General features: G+C 41.2%; 2 protein-coding genes across 5 annotated transcripts in view; one reads left to right on the plus strand and one right to left on the minus strand.

The window, feature by feature from the left end:
• Xrra1 (X-ray radiation resistance associated 1) overlaps positions 1–7,953 on the minus strand; it is a 48,198-nt gene extending 40,245 nt beyond the window's left edge. Inside the window, exons 1-3 of one of the 4 annotated variants that reach the window (XM_090348420.1) lie at positions 7,839–7,953; positions 5,340–5,407; positions 774–871 (exon numbers count right to left, since the gene is read on the minus strand). In XM_090348420.1, coding sequence (XP_090204546.1) covers positions 774–867 — 94 coding nt within the window. In that variant the 5' untranslated portion in view covers positions 868–871; positions 5,340–5,407; positions 7,839–7,953. Of the gene's footprint in view, positions 1–773; positions 872–5,339; positions 5,408–7,224; positions 7,319–7,580; positions 7,805–7,838 lie in introns of those variants that run through there. The other 3 variants (XM_090348423.1, XM_090348422.1, XM_090348421.1) reach the window with 3 other exon arrangements.
• Positions 7,938–19,281, plus strand: Spcs2 (signal peptidase complex subunit 2). Its single transcript, XM_090348424.1, has 5 exons — positions 7,938–8,090; positions 12,602–12,685; positions 13,268–13,427; positions 15,605–15,740; positions 18,665–19,281. Exons 1-5 carry the CDS (start codon positions 7,968–7,970, stop codon positions 18,849–18,851), a joined length of 690 nt encoding a protein of 229 aa, XP_090204550.1. The 5' UTR covers positions 7,938–7,967; the 3' UTR covers positions 18,852–19,281.
• Positions 19,282–19,686: the final 405 nt, after the last annotated feature.

Genomic DNA, 19,686 nt, shown 5'->3' on the forward strand with positions numbered 1-19,686 from the left:
ATAAAATATTTGCAGTATATTGTTATAATTGTTCTATTAGCTAACTAGAGAAATTACAACTATATATGTCAATCTTGTTTTGTTTTAATTTATAAATTAAACCTTACTATAGGTACCTATAAAGGTGTATATATGTATACAGATATATGTATATATATATACATATACATATACAGTGTAAATAGGGTTTGCACTATCCAGTCCCAGCACCATTAAGAACCTTGGAACATATTCTCCAAATATAAATGGATTACCAGAAAGTCACAACCCTGGCATAAACAAGGTGTACTTCTCTCTTGCCCTTTCAAAGCATCGAATCCAGCTGATACTTTTAGAAAGTATTCCATCTACAGGCCCCACTCTGTGTTAGGAGGGATCCTAGGGGTAGCGGGGTAACATTTCAGCAGTTTTGAGTTAGGAGACGGGCAGAATATGATCACTTACCATATATGACACCGAAAGATACACAAGTCAGATGACTTGTTGGAAAAAGTGGAAAGAGTAGGTCTCATGGATGAGAAGTGCTTAGCTATCTAGAATGAAGGTTGGAACATTCAGAGCCAATCAAGAAGCTGTGTGAAAACAGAGTACTGTAGAAGGAGTCACAGGTAAAATAATGGGGCTGTAATTGAGAGTAGGCCATGTAAGAGAGGTTTAAAGGACTGGGACCTGGGATGCTATGACGGAGCCGGAGAAGAAGACATGGATATGAGGAATGTGTGACACAGGAGCTGGAGCTGAGGAAAAGGTACCAATTTGAGAAGTCACCTGACCTTCCTCAGGTATCCGGAGCAGGTTTCTGGCTGGAAAGCAGTTGCCCAGGTAAGGTTTCCCATCGTCCAGCTTGTATATTCCTGAGGTGGTCATCTCCCTAAGGACCAGCAAGGATAGTGAGGAATAAGAAAGCAAGAAGCTGCAGCTGAACTCTGACCCCAGAGTAGCTCATGAGCCCACTATGCCCTAAACACCCTGCCTCTGGATTTCCAGAGACACCACCACCACCACCACCACCATCACACACACACACACACACACACACACACACACACACACACACACACACTCACTCTATGGCAGAAATGGGCTATCCTTTAGATAAGAGGAAATGAGCCCTGAGTTTTCTGGTTCAAATCAGTATGACTCTGTGGAATAAGAGAAACAGTATTACCTTTTGACTTATACAGACCTGGTTTGAATATTGGTTTTAGGAAAATTGTGCATTTGGACAAATTACTCTTTCCTTGGGAGCCTCAGTTTCCTCGTATGTGAAATACTTGTAAACAATCTTACTTTTTTATGTTTTTGAGTTTAAGCTCAGGGCCTCACACTTACTAGATAGGTCTCTATCACTGTATTATGCTTCCAGCCCATTTTTGCACTGGTAGGGCAAGGGAGAAGTACACCTTGTTTATTCCAGGGTTGGCTTCCTGCTCAAAAACATACTGGACTCTGATCCTCCTATTTTACATTTCTCTTTATAGTGAGGAGAACAGGGGCATGTTACTTTGGAGTCTCATAAACTTTTCTATCCTGTCTGGCCTGGAATGACAATCTACCTGTTCTCAGCACCCTAAGTAGCTAAAATTAATAGGCCTGCATAATAATCCTAACTTAACAGAGAAAGTAGAGGACCAAGAGAGAAAGGTAGCACCAAATCTATACTTCATGCTTACTAAATTCTTCTGTTTTAACTGAGTTTCAAGAGAAGGGGGTTCACATTTTAGAAAAAATAATGATAAATTTGAAGGATGATGGAGAGAATAAACATCCCAAACAGAAAGGGCCATAGGACTGAGAGTGTTGGTACAAAGTAAAGCAGCAATCAAGCCCTCCCAGACTGAAAGCCTGGTAAGGTGGACAGGAAAGATGGTGTCTGTTCCTGAAAGGCATTTGGTGTTAGGCTAGGAGTTCAGGTGTCATCCTGTAGATGACTTAGAGTTATGAATGAGAGCTGGGGAGAGCCATGACCCAAAATGTGCTTTAGAAATGGAGTTCTTAGCCAGGAATAGTGGCTCACGCCTATAATCCTAGCTACTCAGGAGGCTGAGATCTGAGGATTGCGGTTCAAAGCCAGCCTGGGCACTAAAGGCCATGAAACTCTTATCTCCAATTAACCACTAGAAAACCAGAAGTGGTGCTGTGGTTTAAGAGCTTCAAGGCAGTAGCCTTGAGTTGAAGAGTTCAGGGACAGCATCCAGGCCCAGGGTTCAAGTCCCATGACCCACCAAAAAAAAAGAAAGGAAGAAAGAAAGGAAGGAAGGAAGAAAGGAAGGAAGGAAGGAAGGAAGGAAGGAAAGAAGGAAGAAAGAAAGGAAGGAAGGAAGGAAGGAAGGAAGGAAGGAAGGAAGGAAGGGAGGAAGGAAGGAAGGGAGGGCCAGGAGTTTGGCCTAGTGGTAGAGTGCCTGCCTAACATGCACGAAGGCCCAGGTTCAACTCCTCAGTACCACATACATAGAAAAAAGCTGGAAATGGTGCTGTGGCTCAAGTGGACTTGAGAAAGCCCAAGGACAGTGCTCAGGCCCAGGACTGGCAAAAAAGAAGGAAAGAAAGAAAGAAAGATAGAAAGCAAGAAAGCAAGCAAGCAAGCAAGCAAGGGAGGTCTGACAAAAATCACATTGGATGAAAGTGATTGGCATCTGGGATTATAAAAAGACAACCCAAACATGGTGGAGCATACCTACAGTGTTGGAACTCAGGAGGCTAAGGTAAGAGGATTGTGGATTGGAGGCCATCCTTGCCATGTAGCAAGCTAACGTCTCAAAAGCCAATGGCTAAGCTTTCTCACCAACCAGTATCATGTACAAATATGAGTCAGTGTTGCCAGATCTTCACATTGTTTCCAAAGAAGGCTGTCATTTGCAGAAAAACTCCTGATTATTTGAGTGCCGGTAATGAATCCACCATTTTGAAATAAGGTGTAAGTCAAACCAATGGGGACTATTCCCCATTCAACCCACAGGGTATATATATATATATATATATATATATATATATATATATATATATATATATATTGAAATTGTTGATCTCTTGGTATAAGAATTAAATAGTAGGTCCTACTCCCTTAATTAGTTTTTCAAATTCACCAACAAATAGTTCCTTTCACTTGAAAATGCAAACAGACATTACTAATGAGTCCTGGATATCATCCTAGACCCAAAGCCTCACTTACGTATCTAAGTGATCACTGAGTGACACTTTAGGCTCAAAAACACTGCATCATCTCCCAGGTAGACTACTGCAACTGTCTTTTGACTGAGTTCCCACTTAGCCTGGTCCTCAAGGACCTTAGCATCCTATCCCCTAACTGTCTAGCTACGGCCAATCTTGCCCATTCAGGCTCTCTAGGTTATACTTTAACCCTAAGGCATGAGCCATCCCAGCCTTTGTTCTAGGTGTTCTTTTTTTGAATAACCTTTCCCACCTTGTCATCCTTCAAAATTCAATCCCAGGACCACATTGCAGACCTAAGTTCCTTAAATTCGGAGCTCTTAGAAATTTCTCTTTAAAGGGTTCTGTCCATTCTCAAATCTGCTTGGGACAGGTCCACACAATTGGAAGAGGCAAAATGGTGGGAATCTGTCAGCCCCTAGCCAGCAGAAGGGAGACCACAGGAATATTATGGAATCATGACTTCCAGGATGGGCCAGTGCTCACTAGAGGCAGGTCCAGTGAGGATGGCTGGATCCAAGTGTCTTAGAAGGGGAATTATTTGGAGGTTTGGGAAGCTTATGTTTGAATGTAGTTTTATTACAAATAAAGCTGATTGACTTTTGTCAAATGACAATCTGTTTGTGTCTCAGATTTCCCATATCAAATGAAGATAAATGTTTTGTGCTTTCAAGAGTTTTAGTAAAAAATGAGGCAGACACGATGCACCATGCTTATTATCCTGGCTGATCAGGAGTAGGCGTTCAGGAGGATCACGGTTTGAGGCCAATCTGAGTAGAAAAATCCATGAGACCCCCACTTCAACCTCCAACATGTAGGCATAGTATGTACATATCTGTCCTCTCAGCAACGTGGGAAGCATAAAAAGGAGGATCAGGGTCCAAAATGGCCCAGGCAGAAAAATGAGACCTATTTGATTGAAAAAAATAATAAAAGCAAAAATGGGTTAGAGTGATGGCTCTAGTGGTAGAGTGGTTGCCTACCAAGCACAAGGCCCTGAGTTCAATCTACAATACTTAAAAAAGAGATTGCTAGAAGTTATGAGGGGCTCCTTCATGGGACTTCAAGCCTCCAAGTTTATATCCAATTCATTGTCTCTCTTCCACTCTTGGGACCCAGCTCATAAGAAGGACCCAATGGACACATGAGAGCCAAATGAAGGATCTGATGGCACTTCTGGGACCCATGAGTGTGTATGTAACTGATCTAATTACTAGACTCCAGGATCCTCAAGGGAAAGAGCACCATTTATGGTATTAAACAATCAGCCAGAAGTCAAAAATCCTGACTAATCAGGTAATGCCTGTAACCCTAGCTACTCAGGAGGTGGAGATCAGATTATGGTTAGAAGTCAGCCTGGGCAGGAAGGAAAGCCCATGATTTTGAGCTCTAATTAACCACCAGAAATCTGGAAGTGGAAGTGTGGCTCAAATAGCACAGTAGAGACCTTAAGTAACAACAACAACAACAACAAAAACCTGAAGGACAGTGCCCAGGCCCTAGATTCAAGCCTCAGGATTGGTGCTTGCATGTGTGCATGCGCACACGCACACACACACACACACACACACACACACACACACACACACACATGCACACACACACAGTCCTTAATATAGCATTAGGCACACATAACAGAGTGTCAGAGTGTTTCTCTCTCTCTCTCTCTCTCTCTCTCTCTCTCTCTCTCTCTCTCTCTCTTTGTATACAGATCTATCTGTCTGTCTATCTATCTATCTATCTATCTATCTATCTATCTATCCATATATCCATATATCTACATATCACTATGTATTTTCTGATCTCTGACTTCCTCTGCAAAGGGCGGAGTGTTCTTTTTATGTGTTTCTATGGTACCCATTATTTTTCTAGTATACTTCTTACAGCTTCATCATATTTGTTTGCTCCCATCACCAACTTCTCATTAAGGTTAGACCCAGTACTCACTCGAAATATATTGGAAAGATTGTTGGCTAAGTGGATGGATGAGGACAGACTCACATTCGGTTGATCTGCCCTTCAGTGGAAATCCTATCTGCTAGAGAGGCCAATGAACGCATAAAGGAGTAAATTACTGCCTGGGAAATGTGAGAGATGATGGCGATTGGAGAAGCTTCCAGTTTCTTCTAGAATATTGAGGCCGGGCTTTAGGTCTACATAGTACTTACTTGATCTTTAACTTCTGCAATAATCCCTTGCCTTCCTTTTTCTTTTGTTTCTTGACCTGTCTCTTGACCTGTAAAAGAGATATTAAATCTTTCTTAGTCTGTCACTCAGAGCTCTTGAACTTTTTTTTTTTGTGAGACTGGGGTTTGAATTCAAGGCCTTGCTAGGCAGATGCCCTGCCACTTGAGCAACTCCACTAGTCTTAAACTTTCAATTGTATCTTACTATGAGCCTTCTGGTTTAAAATGCATCTCATCTGAGGCTTAATGGGAAAGAAATAGCTGAATATATATATATATATGGATATATGGAATGTATATTCATAAAAATATATAGATAGGAGACATGGATATGAGTAGCAGAGGTTATGGGGAAATAGTTTTATGATAATGAAGTGTCCTTGGATTGGTTATATAAGATACAAAAGGCATAAATCAGAAAGGAAAAGACCATTTTCACAACCATTTAAATAAAATCACATTTTTGCAGCATAAAAATGGTAACAGCAAAGTTGGGTACTGCTGGCTCACATCTTTAATTCTAGCTATTCAGGAAGCTGAGATATGAGAATCACAATTCTCAGATAGTATAGTTCAAGTGGTAGAGCATCAGAAAAGTTGAACAAGGGAAAGCATGAGGTCTTGAGTATTCAAGCTCTAATAGCAGCATGAGAGAGGGAAAGGGGGCGGGGAGAGAGACAGACAGACACAGAGACAAAGACAAGAGACAGAAGGAATGTCAAAGACAAAGGTGAAAGGTACGATCCAGTCTTAGAAAGGGCATTTGCTATCTCTATAAATTAAACTGAAATATACAGATTGGGCTTAATAAATCATAAAAAAAATATAATTCCCTATCAAAAGATTAGGCGAGAAAGGTATGGATCTGAGACTGATTATTTGGTCAATATCAGTTACCTCTGATCACTATCTCAAACGTAAAAAATGCCAATCTAACTTTAGTAAACCCCCTTCATGTGCAGACATATCTATCCTTACCCTTGAGGCAATAATGGTGCTCACCTATATCCAAATACATGTAACCCTTTCATTCCATGGCTTATCGTACTGTTACCCATCTTTTTTTTTTTTTTGGTTCATACCAGCAACTTTCCTGTCCCTCCTGTTCTCAAGTTGACTCAGCAGAGTTACCACCCCAGGCTCTCTTCTTAACCAAGGCATTCTGCCACATTCTATTATAATGACTTGCATGTCAGACTATTCTCTACCCATCAACTTCAGACTGTGGCTGAATCTCTCCAAGGCCAAGCCTGGGCGTACATTATCTATTTCCTCAGCACCTCATACAGGACCTGGTCTACTTATGGGAAAATTTTAATAACATGGAATGCTACTGGTACACTTCATTTTGTCTGCAAAGAAGGAAGCTGCAAGGATCAGGGAGAGTTTCACACAGTAGGTTTTGCAAATTTAAAACTGAGTCTTGAAAAATGAGAAGTTTTGAAAGATAAAAAGCAACAACAAAAACTTGGGGGGGGGTGGGCATTCACAGAAAGTGATACAAGTCTGATCTGCTCATTGTTTTCTCATGTTGGCTTTGCCAAGCCTAGATGTTTGTCTGATTTATTCAAAGATATCATGGGTGACTAGAATAGAAGCTATTACTAACTAGGCAATTCAATAATGATCTGCTTCATCGTTTATACGCGTATGGAGGCTACTACAGGCATAATGCGACATACAATGTAACATGACAGCATGTAGTACAATACCACTGTGTGATAACTGCATCTCTTAAAAGTAGCAGCCAGGTCTCTCTCAATCCCCTTATACACCTTACTATAGTGCCAGGCAATAACTGTGCTCAATAAAAACTTGTCCCAAAAGATGAATTAAAATTATTTAAAATGTAGAATATACTATTTACATCCTAAAAACGGGACGCCACAGAGGAAATACCACAGGCTTTGAAGTCTAAAGCGAAGCCTCAAAGCAGGCTCTGGGTTTGGATACACCCTTTCCGGCCTTGAATAAACTCCATCGGACTGGGCTGACCGAGAACGGATGGAAATGCCCTTAGGGCCCTGCCCCGTAGACAGTAGGCACTCAATAAATGTGCGTTGTGCACGCAGCAGGTGGGACGAGTAGCTCCGGAGAAGAATAACCGGGTTAGGTCATCTAACAGGGCTAGAAATTAGGAAGAACTCTTTCCCGCTCCTGTGGAGCCGCCGCCGCCGCAGCCGAGGCGGGGAAGACTGAGGCGAGGGAGGTTTCCAGCCACACCTGCCTCCGGCGTCGCTTCCGCCTCCGGGAGCTCCGAGGAGGCGACGCGCCGGCCAGGCGGTAGGCGCGCCAATGAGCCTCCCGGGGATTTCGGAGCCGCTCCACCGTGGCGCTGCCCACTGACCTTCCCCACCCACTGCTTAGTAACCGCGACCACCGCGGCTGCCGGCGCAGGCGGCAACCGGCAGTCGGAGCTTCGAACTACAGGTCCCAGCAAGCTCCGCGGCCACTTCCGCCTACAAGTCCGCGTCTGCTCACCCCGATCTACGGATGCCCCGCTGGCACAATCGCTTAGTGGCACGTCACGCCGGCAGCTTCCAACCAATTAGCTTGGGACAAGTCGGAGTGGGGGAGTAGGGGGCGGTGGGAGACGCAGAGACAGGCAAGATGGCGGCGGCGGCGGCGGCTGCTCAAGGCGGGAGGAGCGGTGGTGGCGGAGGAGGTAGTAGTGGGGCTGGAGGTGGCCCCAGCTGCGGCCCTGGCAGCAGCCGCAGCGGCTTGTTGGATAAGGTGAGGAGGAGCCCGTGTCCGGGGACTTTGCACCCTGGACAGGCCGGGCCGGTGGCCGGCCCACCTTCCCATCCCCGCCCCCCTCGTTTAGAGGGGCGCTTGTCCGGATCCCCTACGCGCGCCCCGGGCCTTTTCGAGCCCCAGCCTTCTCCTCCAAGCATCTTTTCGTCGGCATCCCTGGCCACCTCACCGCCCTAACTACCATAATGGATGACTCTCAGGGCCCTGCGTGGCCTTTGCCTTTCCGTTGCGGTACGGGGGGGGGGGGTCACTCTTGAAAGCGCCCCATCTCACCTACTCTGAGCGAGCTCAAAGAATCTCCTCGAAGCGGGTGATCCCTTAGCTTCCCCCACCCCGGCTGCCGTCGCCGTCGCGTGCTGCTGCAGGCTCCCAAGGGTTCCCTTGGCCTTTTGCTGATGAAGCTCCTAGCCACTTTCGTTAACGATAGGGTGGATAATGGGAAGACTAGGGTACTATTGCCTTGCAGGCTGGACTGGACCGCTACATATTTTCCTGCTTGGCCCTCGCCTTTCTTTTCTCCCCCTTGTTTGCCACCAAGGGCACTGCTGCCTGCTTCCACTTCCCCTCCCCCGCCTGCCCATCCTTTAAAAAAAAAAATGTAGTTCCAGTAATAAGGGCTTAAAGAAAAGAGAAGAAAACTGCTTCTGGGTTGACCATGCTTGCCAAAGAAGCAAGCAAAATAACTGATCTTACTGAGGTACCTAGTACAGATCCAGATGATTTTGCTTGCTCCCCCCGCCCCACACACACACAAGTGCACACACGTTCTAAGCAGGTACTCTACCACATCTTCATCTCTGTATTTGTGTGAATTTGAGATAGGGTCTTCCTGTGTGTACAGCACCAGCTGGTTTGGGGACTGGCTGTACAGCAAGGCTAGCAGAAAATCAGAAATCTTTCTTCAGATTCGTGAAGGCTGTCACACTTATTCATTGCTTTAGAACATGAAAGCATTGGGAGCTGGTATGCAAAGCACTTCTTGCTGAGTGAGTCTGCCACAGCCTATGGTAGTCCTTTCTCACTGTTCTTCCTCTGCCTTCCACTTGGTTATCACCAGCAGGCAGTAATATGTTTTGAGCGTTTCTGCCCTTAAATCAGGCCTCATCTTGTATTTTTCTCTGATGTTACTCTCCTTCCAGACCATCTGTCATGTTGATAGTAAACTGTAACATAAATTTGATTGTTATTAATCTTAAAATACTCTCCCTTGCCTTCCTCAGGATAAAATTCTTTAACCTTGAAAACTATGCCATCTAGAATATGGTCCTTCATCATATGTGTTCCATTTTCTACTACTTCCCTTCTTGTACCTTGTATCTACTTTGTGACCTGGAATAGACTAAAGAAGGAACTGTGCTTAATTGTTTCTAAATCAGAATGGGGGCTTTGCATTGACATACTCTCATCCCAGTGTGAACTGAGGAATCCTTTGAGTCCTAACAACTGTCCTGCTGAGGAGTTCTGTAATGCATCTACTGAGGTCTTTGAAATCGCTTCTATTTTCACTATTACTAAAATAAGAAAATGGAAAATGTTGATGCTGGTACATGTCATACTCAGGTAAAATTTGTTTTGCTTGACATGCCATGGTGATGCAGGATTTTTTTTTGTTTTTTATGACTGACCACTATCTTCCTTAAGGCCAGAGGATGAGAAGGCTATTTCAGAAAATAATTTCCTTCGATATTTACATATCCTTCAATCATGAGTTGCATTTACAAAACCTCTCTAAGCACCGCAAAATGGAATTCCTTATGCCATACCGATACCTCTGTAGAGCTTTTATTATTATTCAGATGTGCAGTGGAGAATTATAAACAAAATACATTGCCACAAAGTTCAATCAGAGTCATCAAATGCCTATTTTCTGTGCACTAGTTAGCCTTTCAAGTATGGCTGGTATTGTTTCAGAACTCAACATGCCAGCTGAACAAAGCAAGTCCAATGAGTATGAGCCCTAAGTTCAAACCACAGTTTAAAAAAAAAGAAAGAAAGGGCTGGACACATCAGCTCACACCTGTAATAGTAGCTACTCAGGAGGTTGAGATCTGAGGATCGAGATTCAAAGCCAGCCCGGGCACTAAAGAATATGAGACTCTTATCTCCAATTAATCACTAGAAAATGGGAAGTGGGGCTGTGGAGAAGGGAAGAAGGAAGGAAAGAATATAAGCCAGGGCCTGGTGGCTATCATCCTAACTACTTAGAAGGCCGAGAGCTGGAAGATGACCCTGTGAGGCCAGTCCAAAAGGAAAAGTCCAAGAGACTGTATCTCTAAAATAACCAACAAAAAGCCAGACTGGAGATAAGTCGAGTACCAGTTGAGCAATTTTAGACCTAAAATCCCTGTGCTAACAAAAAGAAAAACAGTGCAACTAAGAGATACAGAAATAAAAACAAAACCCATCTGTCCATCTTTTTGGATGAGAAATGACAATGACAAAGATTTTAGGGCAAATAATGACTTATTTTTAATGTGAGACTTTTTTAGGTGCATCAGTGATGTTAATACAAATAAGTAAATTACGCTATTGTTGGTTATGCCCAATATTTGTGTATCAAATATGCAAGAGGAAATGAAGAGAAATGAAATCTTATATGAAGTTACAACATACCTTGTAGTTGGCAGTACAGTGTTGGGGTTCCCAAGATTACTGGTGATTTGTTAGAAAGGTGGGACTTAATCTATATACTACTTATGGGCAAGGGCTATTACAACAAAAGGATGTAAGGCAACAAACAGTGAAGAGGAACACTAAGAGGAATGAAGCCTAGCTGAAACTAGACACAATAGTCTAAGAGGCCTTTTCCATTGAAGTCCCATACAGTATGCTTAATTCCTCCAGCAATAAGCATTGTGAGTGTACATGTGAAATGTCTGCCAGAGACATTCCAGTGCTCTATAGGACTTGTTTTGCAGACATCTGCTTAGCCTTTGCCAGAGTCAGAAGGAAAGGTGTTCGGCATAAGTCACTTTGTTAATACAATTTAGGCACAACAAGCCACTTTCATTTAGGAAATTTTTTTTAAAAAATCAGTGTAGAGAAGTGTTTATTAGCAGACTCATCATCCTGTGTTTGTAAGTATGTGTGTTCTGTGTATATGTGTGGGGTTTGAAGTTAGGGCTGTGGCTCCTCCCTTTTCCAGACGTTTCTCTGTGCTATAGCAGGAATCCTGTTTGCCTTCAAATGAGCTAAGGTTTTTTTTTAAGCACACAAAATGGCTGATGCTCTGATCACTTCAGAAATCTAAATTATAACCTTTCTTGCCATTTATAAATGTTCCTGTTCCACTTACTGAAAATTACTTTTAGGTACCAGGAAATAGAATTGCCTGTTCAACACATTATAATGGCTGTTTCTGCCTTTGATCCCTGAAATTGCTGAGAATCCCTGAAATTATGCTGTGAATTTAGAAGCAAGCTTCTTGTGTGGGATATGCCACACAGAGTGGTGTCTGACTAGGTGACTACAGGAGTATATATTTTTTCAAATGAAAAGGATGACTTTAGGGGCCGGGAGCATGGCCTAGTGGTAGAGTGTTCACATAGCATTCACAAATTCCTGGGTTCGATTCCTTGGTACCACGTAAACAGAAAGAGCCAGAAATGGTGTAGTGGCTCAAGTGGTAGAATGCTAGCCTTGAGGGGGCTTTCATAAGGCACAAGAAGGGTAACTAACTTTTAATCCCTTCAAGTATGATTATTTTAGTTCATGGGTTGTTTTTTTTTCTCTCAACCTCCATTTTTGTTCGTGTACTAGTATGTAAAAAGAAAATGTTGATGAGGTATTTCTTTCAAGTCCATTCCAAAGCCAAGTGAATTCTGAATTCTCTGACCTTTTCCTCCTTCCTTCCCTCCCTTCCTCACGCCATCTCTACTTGTCCCCAACCTGAGCATCAATCCCAGGGCCTTAGGCTAGCCAAACTGCATGATTATAAGTCTCACTCATCCATGTCTTTCTATCCTCACAGAGTGCCCAGATGTGCCTCTCCCCTGTAGATGAGCATTTAAGTTGCTTATAGGGTTTGTCTGCTTACTATTTTAAATAATACTTTAGTGATGGATCTTACCATGTGTAGTTATATAAAAAATTTCCGAAGTGAAAATTGAATCCAGGTGCTAAATTGACTTTTGTAGATCTTTCAGTATTTTGTAAACATCCAGCAACCTATGAAAGAATCAGTTTGCCTCTGAACAGCAATGTTTGAGAAACTTTCCAGCCCTCTATAGATGAAGAAATGAGGCAGAGTTTGTCCAAAGTCACATAACCAGTGATGGGACCAGGTCAGGAACTTGGTTTTGTAACTGAAAATTTAGTGTTGCTTTCAGCAGGGTCTATCATAATCTGGAGGTATAGCTTAAGCAGTAGAGTGCCTGCTTAACAAGGGCATAGCTCCTTGTTCAAACTGCACTATCACCAACAAAAAAGTGTCTCATCGTACTCCAGGGTACCAGTGTTTGTGATGCACAACTTTTCTGTTTGTTTTACAGTGGAAAATTGATGATAAGCCTGTAAAAATTGACAAGTGGGATGGATCAGCTGTGAAAAACTCTCTAGATGATTCTGCCAAAAAGGTACTTTGTGGAAGAGTGTCCCTGAACAAGTGTTGGGTATATAGGAGGATCTTTTATTTTCTTATTTGGATTGACCTTAATTCTCAGTGTTACAAATTGAGCCAGAAAATAGTTTTTAAAAGTCTCAGAATAAAGTGGTGCTGTGGCTCACAGGGTAGGGTGGAAGCCTTGAGCTGAAGAGCTCAGGGACGATGCTCAGGCCCGGAGCTCAAGTGCTACGACAGACCAAAAAAAAAAAGTCTAAGTGATGTATGTTAAAATATAAACAGATTTCTTAAGTTGATTATTGTTTAGAAATTAATTAACTTAGGCCATAAAAGGTTGAGAGAAGATAGGACAGATATCCATGATAGGGCATCTATTTGGAAAAAAAAGAAAAATTTTAACTGCTAAAAAATTATGTAAAGAGTTAATAAACTTTTTGCTCTAATATCATTTAAAAAGTTTCATTTTCATTTTATTTAGTGGTAAAGTACCAATGAAATATTTCACACAGTTTTCAACATACTTTTATCATTGAAATGAAGAATAAAAGCACCTGCTATGTGGAAAGCACTCTTTGATCCTTGCTGTTCTTCCTAGGTACTTCTGGAAAAGTACAAGTATGTGGAGAATTTTGGTCTAATTGACGGTCGCCTCACCATCTGTACCATCTCCTGTTTCTTTGCCATTGTAGCTTTGATTTGGGATTATATGCACCCCTTTCCAGAGTCCAAGCCAGTTTTGGCTTTGTGTGTCATATCATATCCTTTATTTATGCTCAGGTTTTGCTTTTTGATTTTGTTGGTCATGGGGCTTTACCTTTGGGCCTGAGCGCTCTCCCTGAGCTCTTCATCTCAAGGCTAGCGCTCTATCACTTTGAGCCACAGTACCACATCCAGTTTTCTAGTAGATAATTAGAGACAAGAGTTGCCTGGGCTGTCTTTGAACCACTATCCTCAGATCTCAGCCTCCTCAGCTAGAATTACAGGTGTGAGCCAATAGCATGCAGCTCAGGTTTGTTTTTTAGTAATAATTTTCGATACTTCTGCTGTTACTCTTCCCTGTACCTAACAAAAACTTTGATCTTAGGGCTTTCTAATGTTAGAAGCAATATCTGTAGAGTTAAGTATATTGTTGACTTGTGAGCATCTGTAAAGTTAAGTAGTACTGTTGGTATTTTAATATGTTAATTTTACCCATAAGATACATTTTAAATGTAGAACTTATTTTAATTATAATATAGGCACTCATTAGCAAAATGTACAATAATTATAGTTCTTATCACTTGTACCCCAGAACTTCTTTGTTAGACCAGGCTGCTTTATGTCACTCATTTCAGAATATTAGAAAAAGCACCAGATTTTTCTGGTTGAGATCGCTGCCCAGGTTTCCTTGAAGCTGAGGGGCCACCCGGTGGATCCTCAGCATGATCTTGCTTGTCCGTCTTAAAGAGATTCACCACTGTAGTTCCTGTGTTACAGTTCACACAGCTTAAGTTCACTTACTGCTCTTTGTGAAATATTTCCCTCTGGAAACTCTACTTTCAGAAAGAGTCAATAAGTCATTTAATAAAGTGTCTGGTCAAAAATGATATTATCCAGATTGATGCCAAATCATAGTTCTTAGAATTGACACAGATTCCTAACTACTTTCAGTAATAAGATTGAGTACTTCAGGGGCCGGGAGTTTGGCCTATTGGTAGAGTGCTTGCCTATCATGCACAAAGACCCGGGTTCAGTTCCTTGGTACCACATATATAGAAAAAGCCGGAAGTAGTGCTGTGGCTCAAGTGGTAATGCTCTAGCCTTGAGAAAGCTCAAGGACAGTGCTTGCGCCCTGAGTTCAAGCCCAGGACTGGCAAAAAGAAAAAAAAGAAAAGATAAGTATTTCAGTATGAATTCTGGTATGATGATGCCATAGATTCTATAGAACTTATCGTTCCCAAAGGTGTTCCAAAAAGATTTGAAAATGACATTGATATTATGGCAACATAGTTACATAGCCTTCCAAGAAAACTACTTTGGTGATACTTGTTATAACTGTTTAGAACAATGCAATATCTTATAATCACGTAAGTCTTATGTATAATACCAGTGACTGTCATGATAAATGCTTTCTGTATGCTGGACACTAAATCCCATGACAATTCTAAAATGTCAGTATTATCCCTGCTGTAGTGGTGAAAATACTTGCGTGGGGGATAATTTATTATAATTACACTAATTAAAGGCCATGATTCAAATCCAGGACTGCTTCCTACAAAGTCCATATCCTTTGTACTATACTTTCCTGCCTCTCCAGTTTTTAAAATGAGAACACTATACACATAGTTAATGCCATACGTAATTATGCACCCTGTGCCAGAAACACATAAGTTGACTTGTAATAGTAAGTCTATAGATACATAGCATGTAATTGATCTTATAATAAATAATTCAGTCATTGTCTAATGACTCTTGAAAGTGGTTGAACAGAGTAAAGTTCCCTGTGACAAGCGATTATAATAGGTATAGTTTTAATTTTGTTGGTTTTTTTTTTTTGTTTTTTGGGTTTTTTGTTTTGTTTTGTCTTTTTCTAACAGAGTCTCACTGTATAATCTAGGCTTGTCTCAGCTCCAAGCTAGTATTACAGGTGTAAAACATGCCTGGCTAAGTAACAACATCTTCTGACACTATTGTCCTTGAAGAGAAAAGATAAGAACTGCTTTGTGCCCTTTTTCTTTCATTTTTGAGTTGTCATGGAGAGTTTCTAGAGAGAGCCTTATGTCTCTAGGCACATAAAGAGAGGAAAAGTGAAATAGCTGTATTTTCTGTGCTTTTGAAGTAAGACAAGGTATCTTGTTTAGGTCTAACATGACAATTTCCGTGACTCTTGTATTAGCTTTTGTTGTTTCCCTTTGTTTTTATGTTTATATGTTTTCACCTTAACTTATTTGAACCTATTTTGTGATGATGGGGATTCTCACCATTTATACCTCATATAAGGAAAAGAGCATCTTTCTGGTGGCCCACAGGAAAGACCCCACAGGCATGGATCCTGATGATATTTGGCAGCTGTCTTCCAGTCTCAAAAGGTAATTACTGTCCCTACTAATTCTTTATTCCTGGTGCTAGATTTGCCCAGAAGCTGGTCATCATTTAACAGCACACTATTGTGTGCCTCTTCTATGCAGATGATGGTGCTAGGTATATAAAAGTGTGAAGTAAAGGGTATGAATATCTGGAGGGTTTTGCTAGCAGTGCAGTTTTGAGATTGCACTATGGATAAACTAGACTTGAAGAGTGACTCTCCTTATAGCCAATCAACAAAAGCCAAAGGAATGAGGTCAGTGGATCTTTGCAGGAATCCAGTTCGTTTCTCTGTGTTTTATGATCCAATTGCACTGTGAATACAGTTAGGCATCCCTAGAGCGGTGCTCAGCGCAATTCCAGAAAGTGCAATCCAAGATTTTTTTTCTTTCTGATGGATGATAGAGTGTTTATGAGTACCCAGAACTAAATTCATGTTCCAGTATGTTTTTAGCTGTGTAAGGTATTCGTTTGATGAATTTGAAAATGACTCACTGGACTTCTTGGGAAGATGAGGGAAGATGAGATGCCAGCTGTCATAGCAAACATCTGCCGAGCATTTATTACACATGTGGTCTTCTGATAAATGCGTTGTTAGAATACCTCTGTGTAGGTAGGAATTGAGTCCCAGAAGGTTAGTTGAATACTTCTAGGATCATCTGACCCAGAAGTGGTAGAGTAGGAATTCCAGCCCAAGGTTGAGCACAGAATGTGTGCTTTTAATTACTGACTCAAAACACATTATTATATGAGATCTCAAACTATACTTTTTCACATATGTGTAGATAACTGTATTTTTTCATATATTTTTATTGTAATTAATAGAATGGTTACATGATATTTGCCAGATAGAAGGTGCATTAATTCACATACATTGATACCCTTTCACATGTCTTGGTCCCCATTTCCCTCCCTCCCACCCCCAAGATAACTGTATGTTAGCACCAGATGCCCTCACTCATCACCAATTTGTGGTGCTATCTGGAAGAGGGGTAAACAGACCTTCATTTTGAGGTTGTAGTTGATTTCTCGCTCATCTTCTGGCAGGGGCCCTCAGTGCCCTGTGTGCACACTTTGCCACGCCATGGAAACAGAATCACATAGTTCTAGAGTCTTAGCAGCCTCTTGATTTCGTTAGTTTTATTTCAACATGTTTTTGATTAGCCTTATTGAAATATGTTTGTCTTATCATTCAGGTCACTCATGTAAAGTTTCTAATGTGTTTACAGTTAATGCAGCAGTCAACCTGAGATCATCTTCATCACCTTATAATCCCATACCCTTACTGTTACCTCTTATCCATTTTTCCCCACCCCAAAACAACTATCAGTCTGTGTTTTTTTGTATAAATATCTCTCTTAGGGACATTTCATGTACACCAAATCATAAAATATATAGACTTTTGCATAATGTTTTCAAGGTTCATCCATGGTGTCCTCTGTTTCAGTACTTCAGTCCTTTTTTATGGTTGAATAATACTACATTATACAGGCTCAAAACATTTTGTTTACCTATTGTCAGTTGCCATTTGCTTTATCTTCTGACAATTATGAATTATGCTGCTGTAAACATTTGTGTATACATTGATACATAAACAGTGGACCCCTTTTCATTTCTTTGGGGAAATATATCTAGGAGAGAAATGACTGAATCTTATAGTTACTGTATTCATTCATTCATTTTTCCAGGCATGGAGTTTCACTAGTTAGCTCAGGCTGGTCTTGATTTCAAGATTCTTCTGTCTTAGCCTCCCCAACTTTAGGATTACAGACATCCATCACCATACCTGGTCAGTTGTGCCCTTTGAGGAATTATCAAACTATCTTCCAAAGTGGCTGCACCATATTACAATGCCACTGGAATGATGTAAGAGCACAGAAAATGTTTACATTCCCTCTAACTTTCCAGCTGCCATATTGTTATTAGAGAAATAGTATGAGTGCTTTGTCCTCCCAGCCTTGTCTTCTCCCTTTCCCCTTCTCCAGTGTCAGTGCCTGACACTGATATCTTTTATATCATCTAAAACACGTACAGGTAAAGCTCCAAAGTACTTGAACTAATGCATCTTTTACCAGGACATGTCTTGCCATAAAAGCAATGTAATTGCCAATAAAACTGGACACAGAAGAACAAAAATTACTGATGTAAATCAGCAAGTGGTCAGACCTTGAGGAATCTTTTCAGGAAATAGTTGTAGAACTTCACTACTAGCAATCCAAATTGGATTACCCTAGACTAACTATTTACCGAGGAGCTGTGATTTTTTTTTTAATTGAGCAGTGTAGGCATTGATGATAGTACTCCTTACAGTAAATAGAGGTTTTCCCATTTTAAACATGTACAAAATGCTTTACCCAAGGATGATCCTAGACTTAACAGCCATTGAATACGCTCTTTTTTGGGGGGCGGGGAAGGAGGGAGTTGGTCGTGGGGCTTGAACTCCGGGCCTGGACACTGTCCCTGAACTCTTCAGCTCAAGGCTACTGTCATACCCCTTGAGCCACAGCGCCACTTCTTGAATATGCTCTTCTAAATGGCAGCCGAGACAGGTGATGAAGGAGTGTTAGCCTAACCAGAAATTGGTATCATCAAACCTTTCTTTTTAAATTTTGTTGGTGTGCTTATGTGGTAGTACTAGGTTTGAACTCTAGGTTTGAACTCAGAGCTTCAACTGTTCTACCACTTGAATCATGCCCTGTTAAACTCTTCTGAATGGATGTCCATAACAAAGGCCTTTAAAATACCTTGGGTATAGTTAGGGAATCTTTTAGTAAAGTGATGGGTATCTGAGAAGAACGCAATACCCCTGGGTTGTTCCTTTTTAAGATGTGTATTTCCTTGCTCATCCCTATCCTTAAAACATCTGTGCTGTATTGCCGCTGGTTAACTGAGTTGGTTTTTGACTTGTTATCTTTTCTGTCATGCTTAGGTTCGATGACAAATACACACTGAAGCTGACCTTCATCAGTGGGAGAACAAAGCAGCAGCGCGAGGCCGAGTTCACCAGGTCCATTGCAAAGTTCTTTGACCACAGCGGGACACTAGTGATGGATGCATATGAACCTGAAATATCCAGGCTCCATGACAGTCTTGCCACAGAAAGAAAAATAAAGTAGCCAAGGCCAAAATCAGCCCTCTTTCTGCTGGATCATGCTGAATTATTGGGTGGGTGGTTGGGAAGAAACAAATTAAATTGAGTATAGTAAGACATGCTTTTAAAAAAACAGAAAAGTCCCTGTTTTGTCCTGAAAATTTAGTCCATTCTTGAAAAATAGAATTTTCTAGCACAGATATGAGAAGTTGTAGCTCTAATGTCTAGCTGTAGCTTCCTTGGTCTGTTGATTGTGTTCTGATTTGCTTTTCTGGAAAAGCATTTTTGCTAAAAGCAGTACAGACTTTTTCCTTTGTACCCAGCAGTACTTTGTATAGTATAGCTTTGTGCCATACAGCATTTGAAGATTCGATTTTTAAGAATTGTTAACCTGTTGCTGACATTGTGTTCATTCCGCTTTAACAACTGTTTTCCTGATGAACTCAGGACACAATTCCTGTGTGTAATAGCTTTCCTTCACACACCATTTTTGTGGGTGTGTGTATATCCGACTTGGAGAGATTTAAAAAAAAAAAACAAAAAAACAAAAAAAAACCCTTTTGAGTTTCTTTAAAACATACCTTCTGCCTGTTACATTTTATGCTCTTAACCAATTAAAGAAGCCAGTAGCATTTTTAGTTTTATATTTGTGTATGTTTTCCACTAGTATATTCTTGTTCATTTGTGCCCTTTATTAACTGCCATTTTCTAAAATTTTTTTCAATAAAAGGAAAGAAGATGTGAAAAAAATGAAGTCATAGTCTTGATGGAAGGGACAGAAGCAGCAAGTGTTAACATCTTTGCTTCCACCATATGTTTTATTTCTGGGCTGTTTCATTGTTCAGAGCCCCCTGAGAGCC

The sequence above is a fragment of the Megascapheus bottae genome, chromosome 16 (assembly GCF_031878675.1).
Source record: "Megascapheus bottae isolate mThoBot1 chromosome 16, mThoBot2.hap1, whole genome shotgun sequence".
NCBI lineage: Eukaryota > Metazoa > Chordata > Mammalia > Rodentia > Geomyidae > Megascapheus > Megascapheus bottae.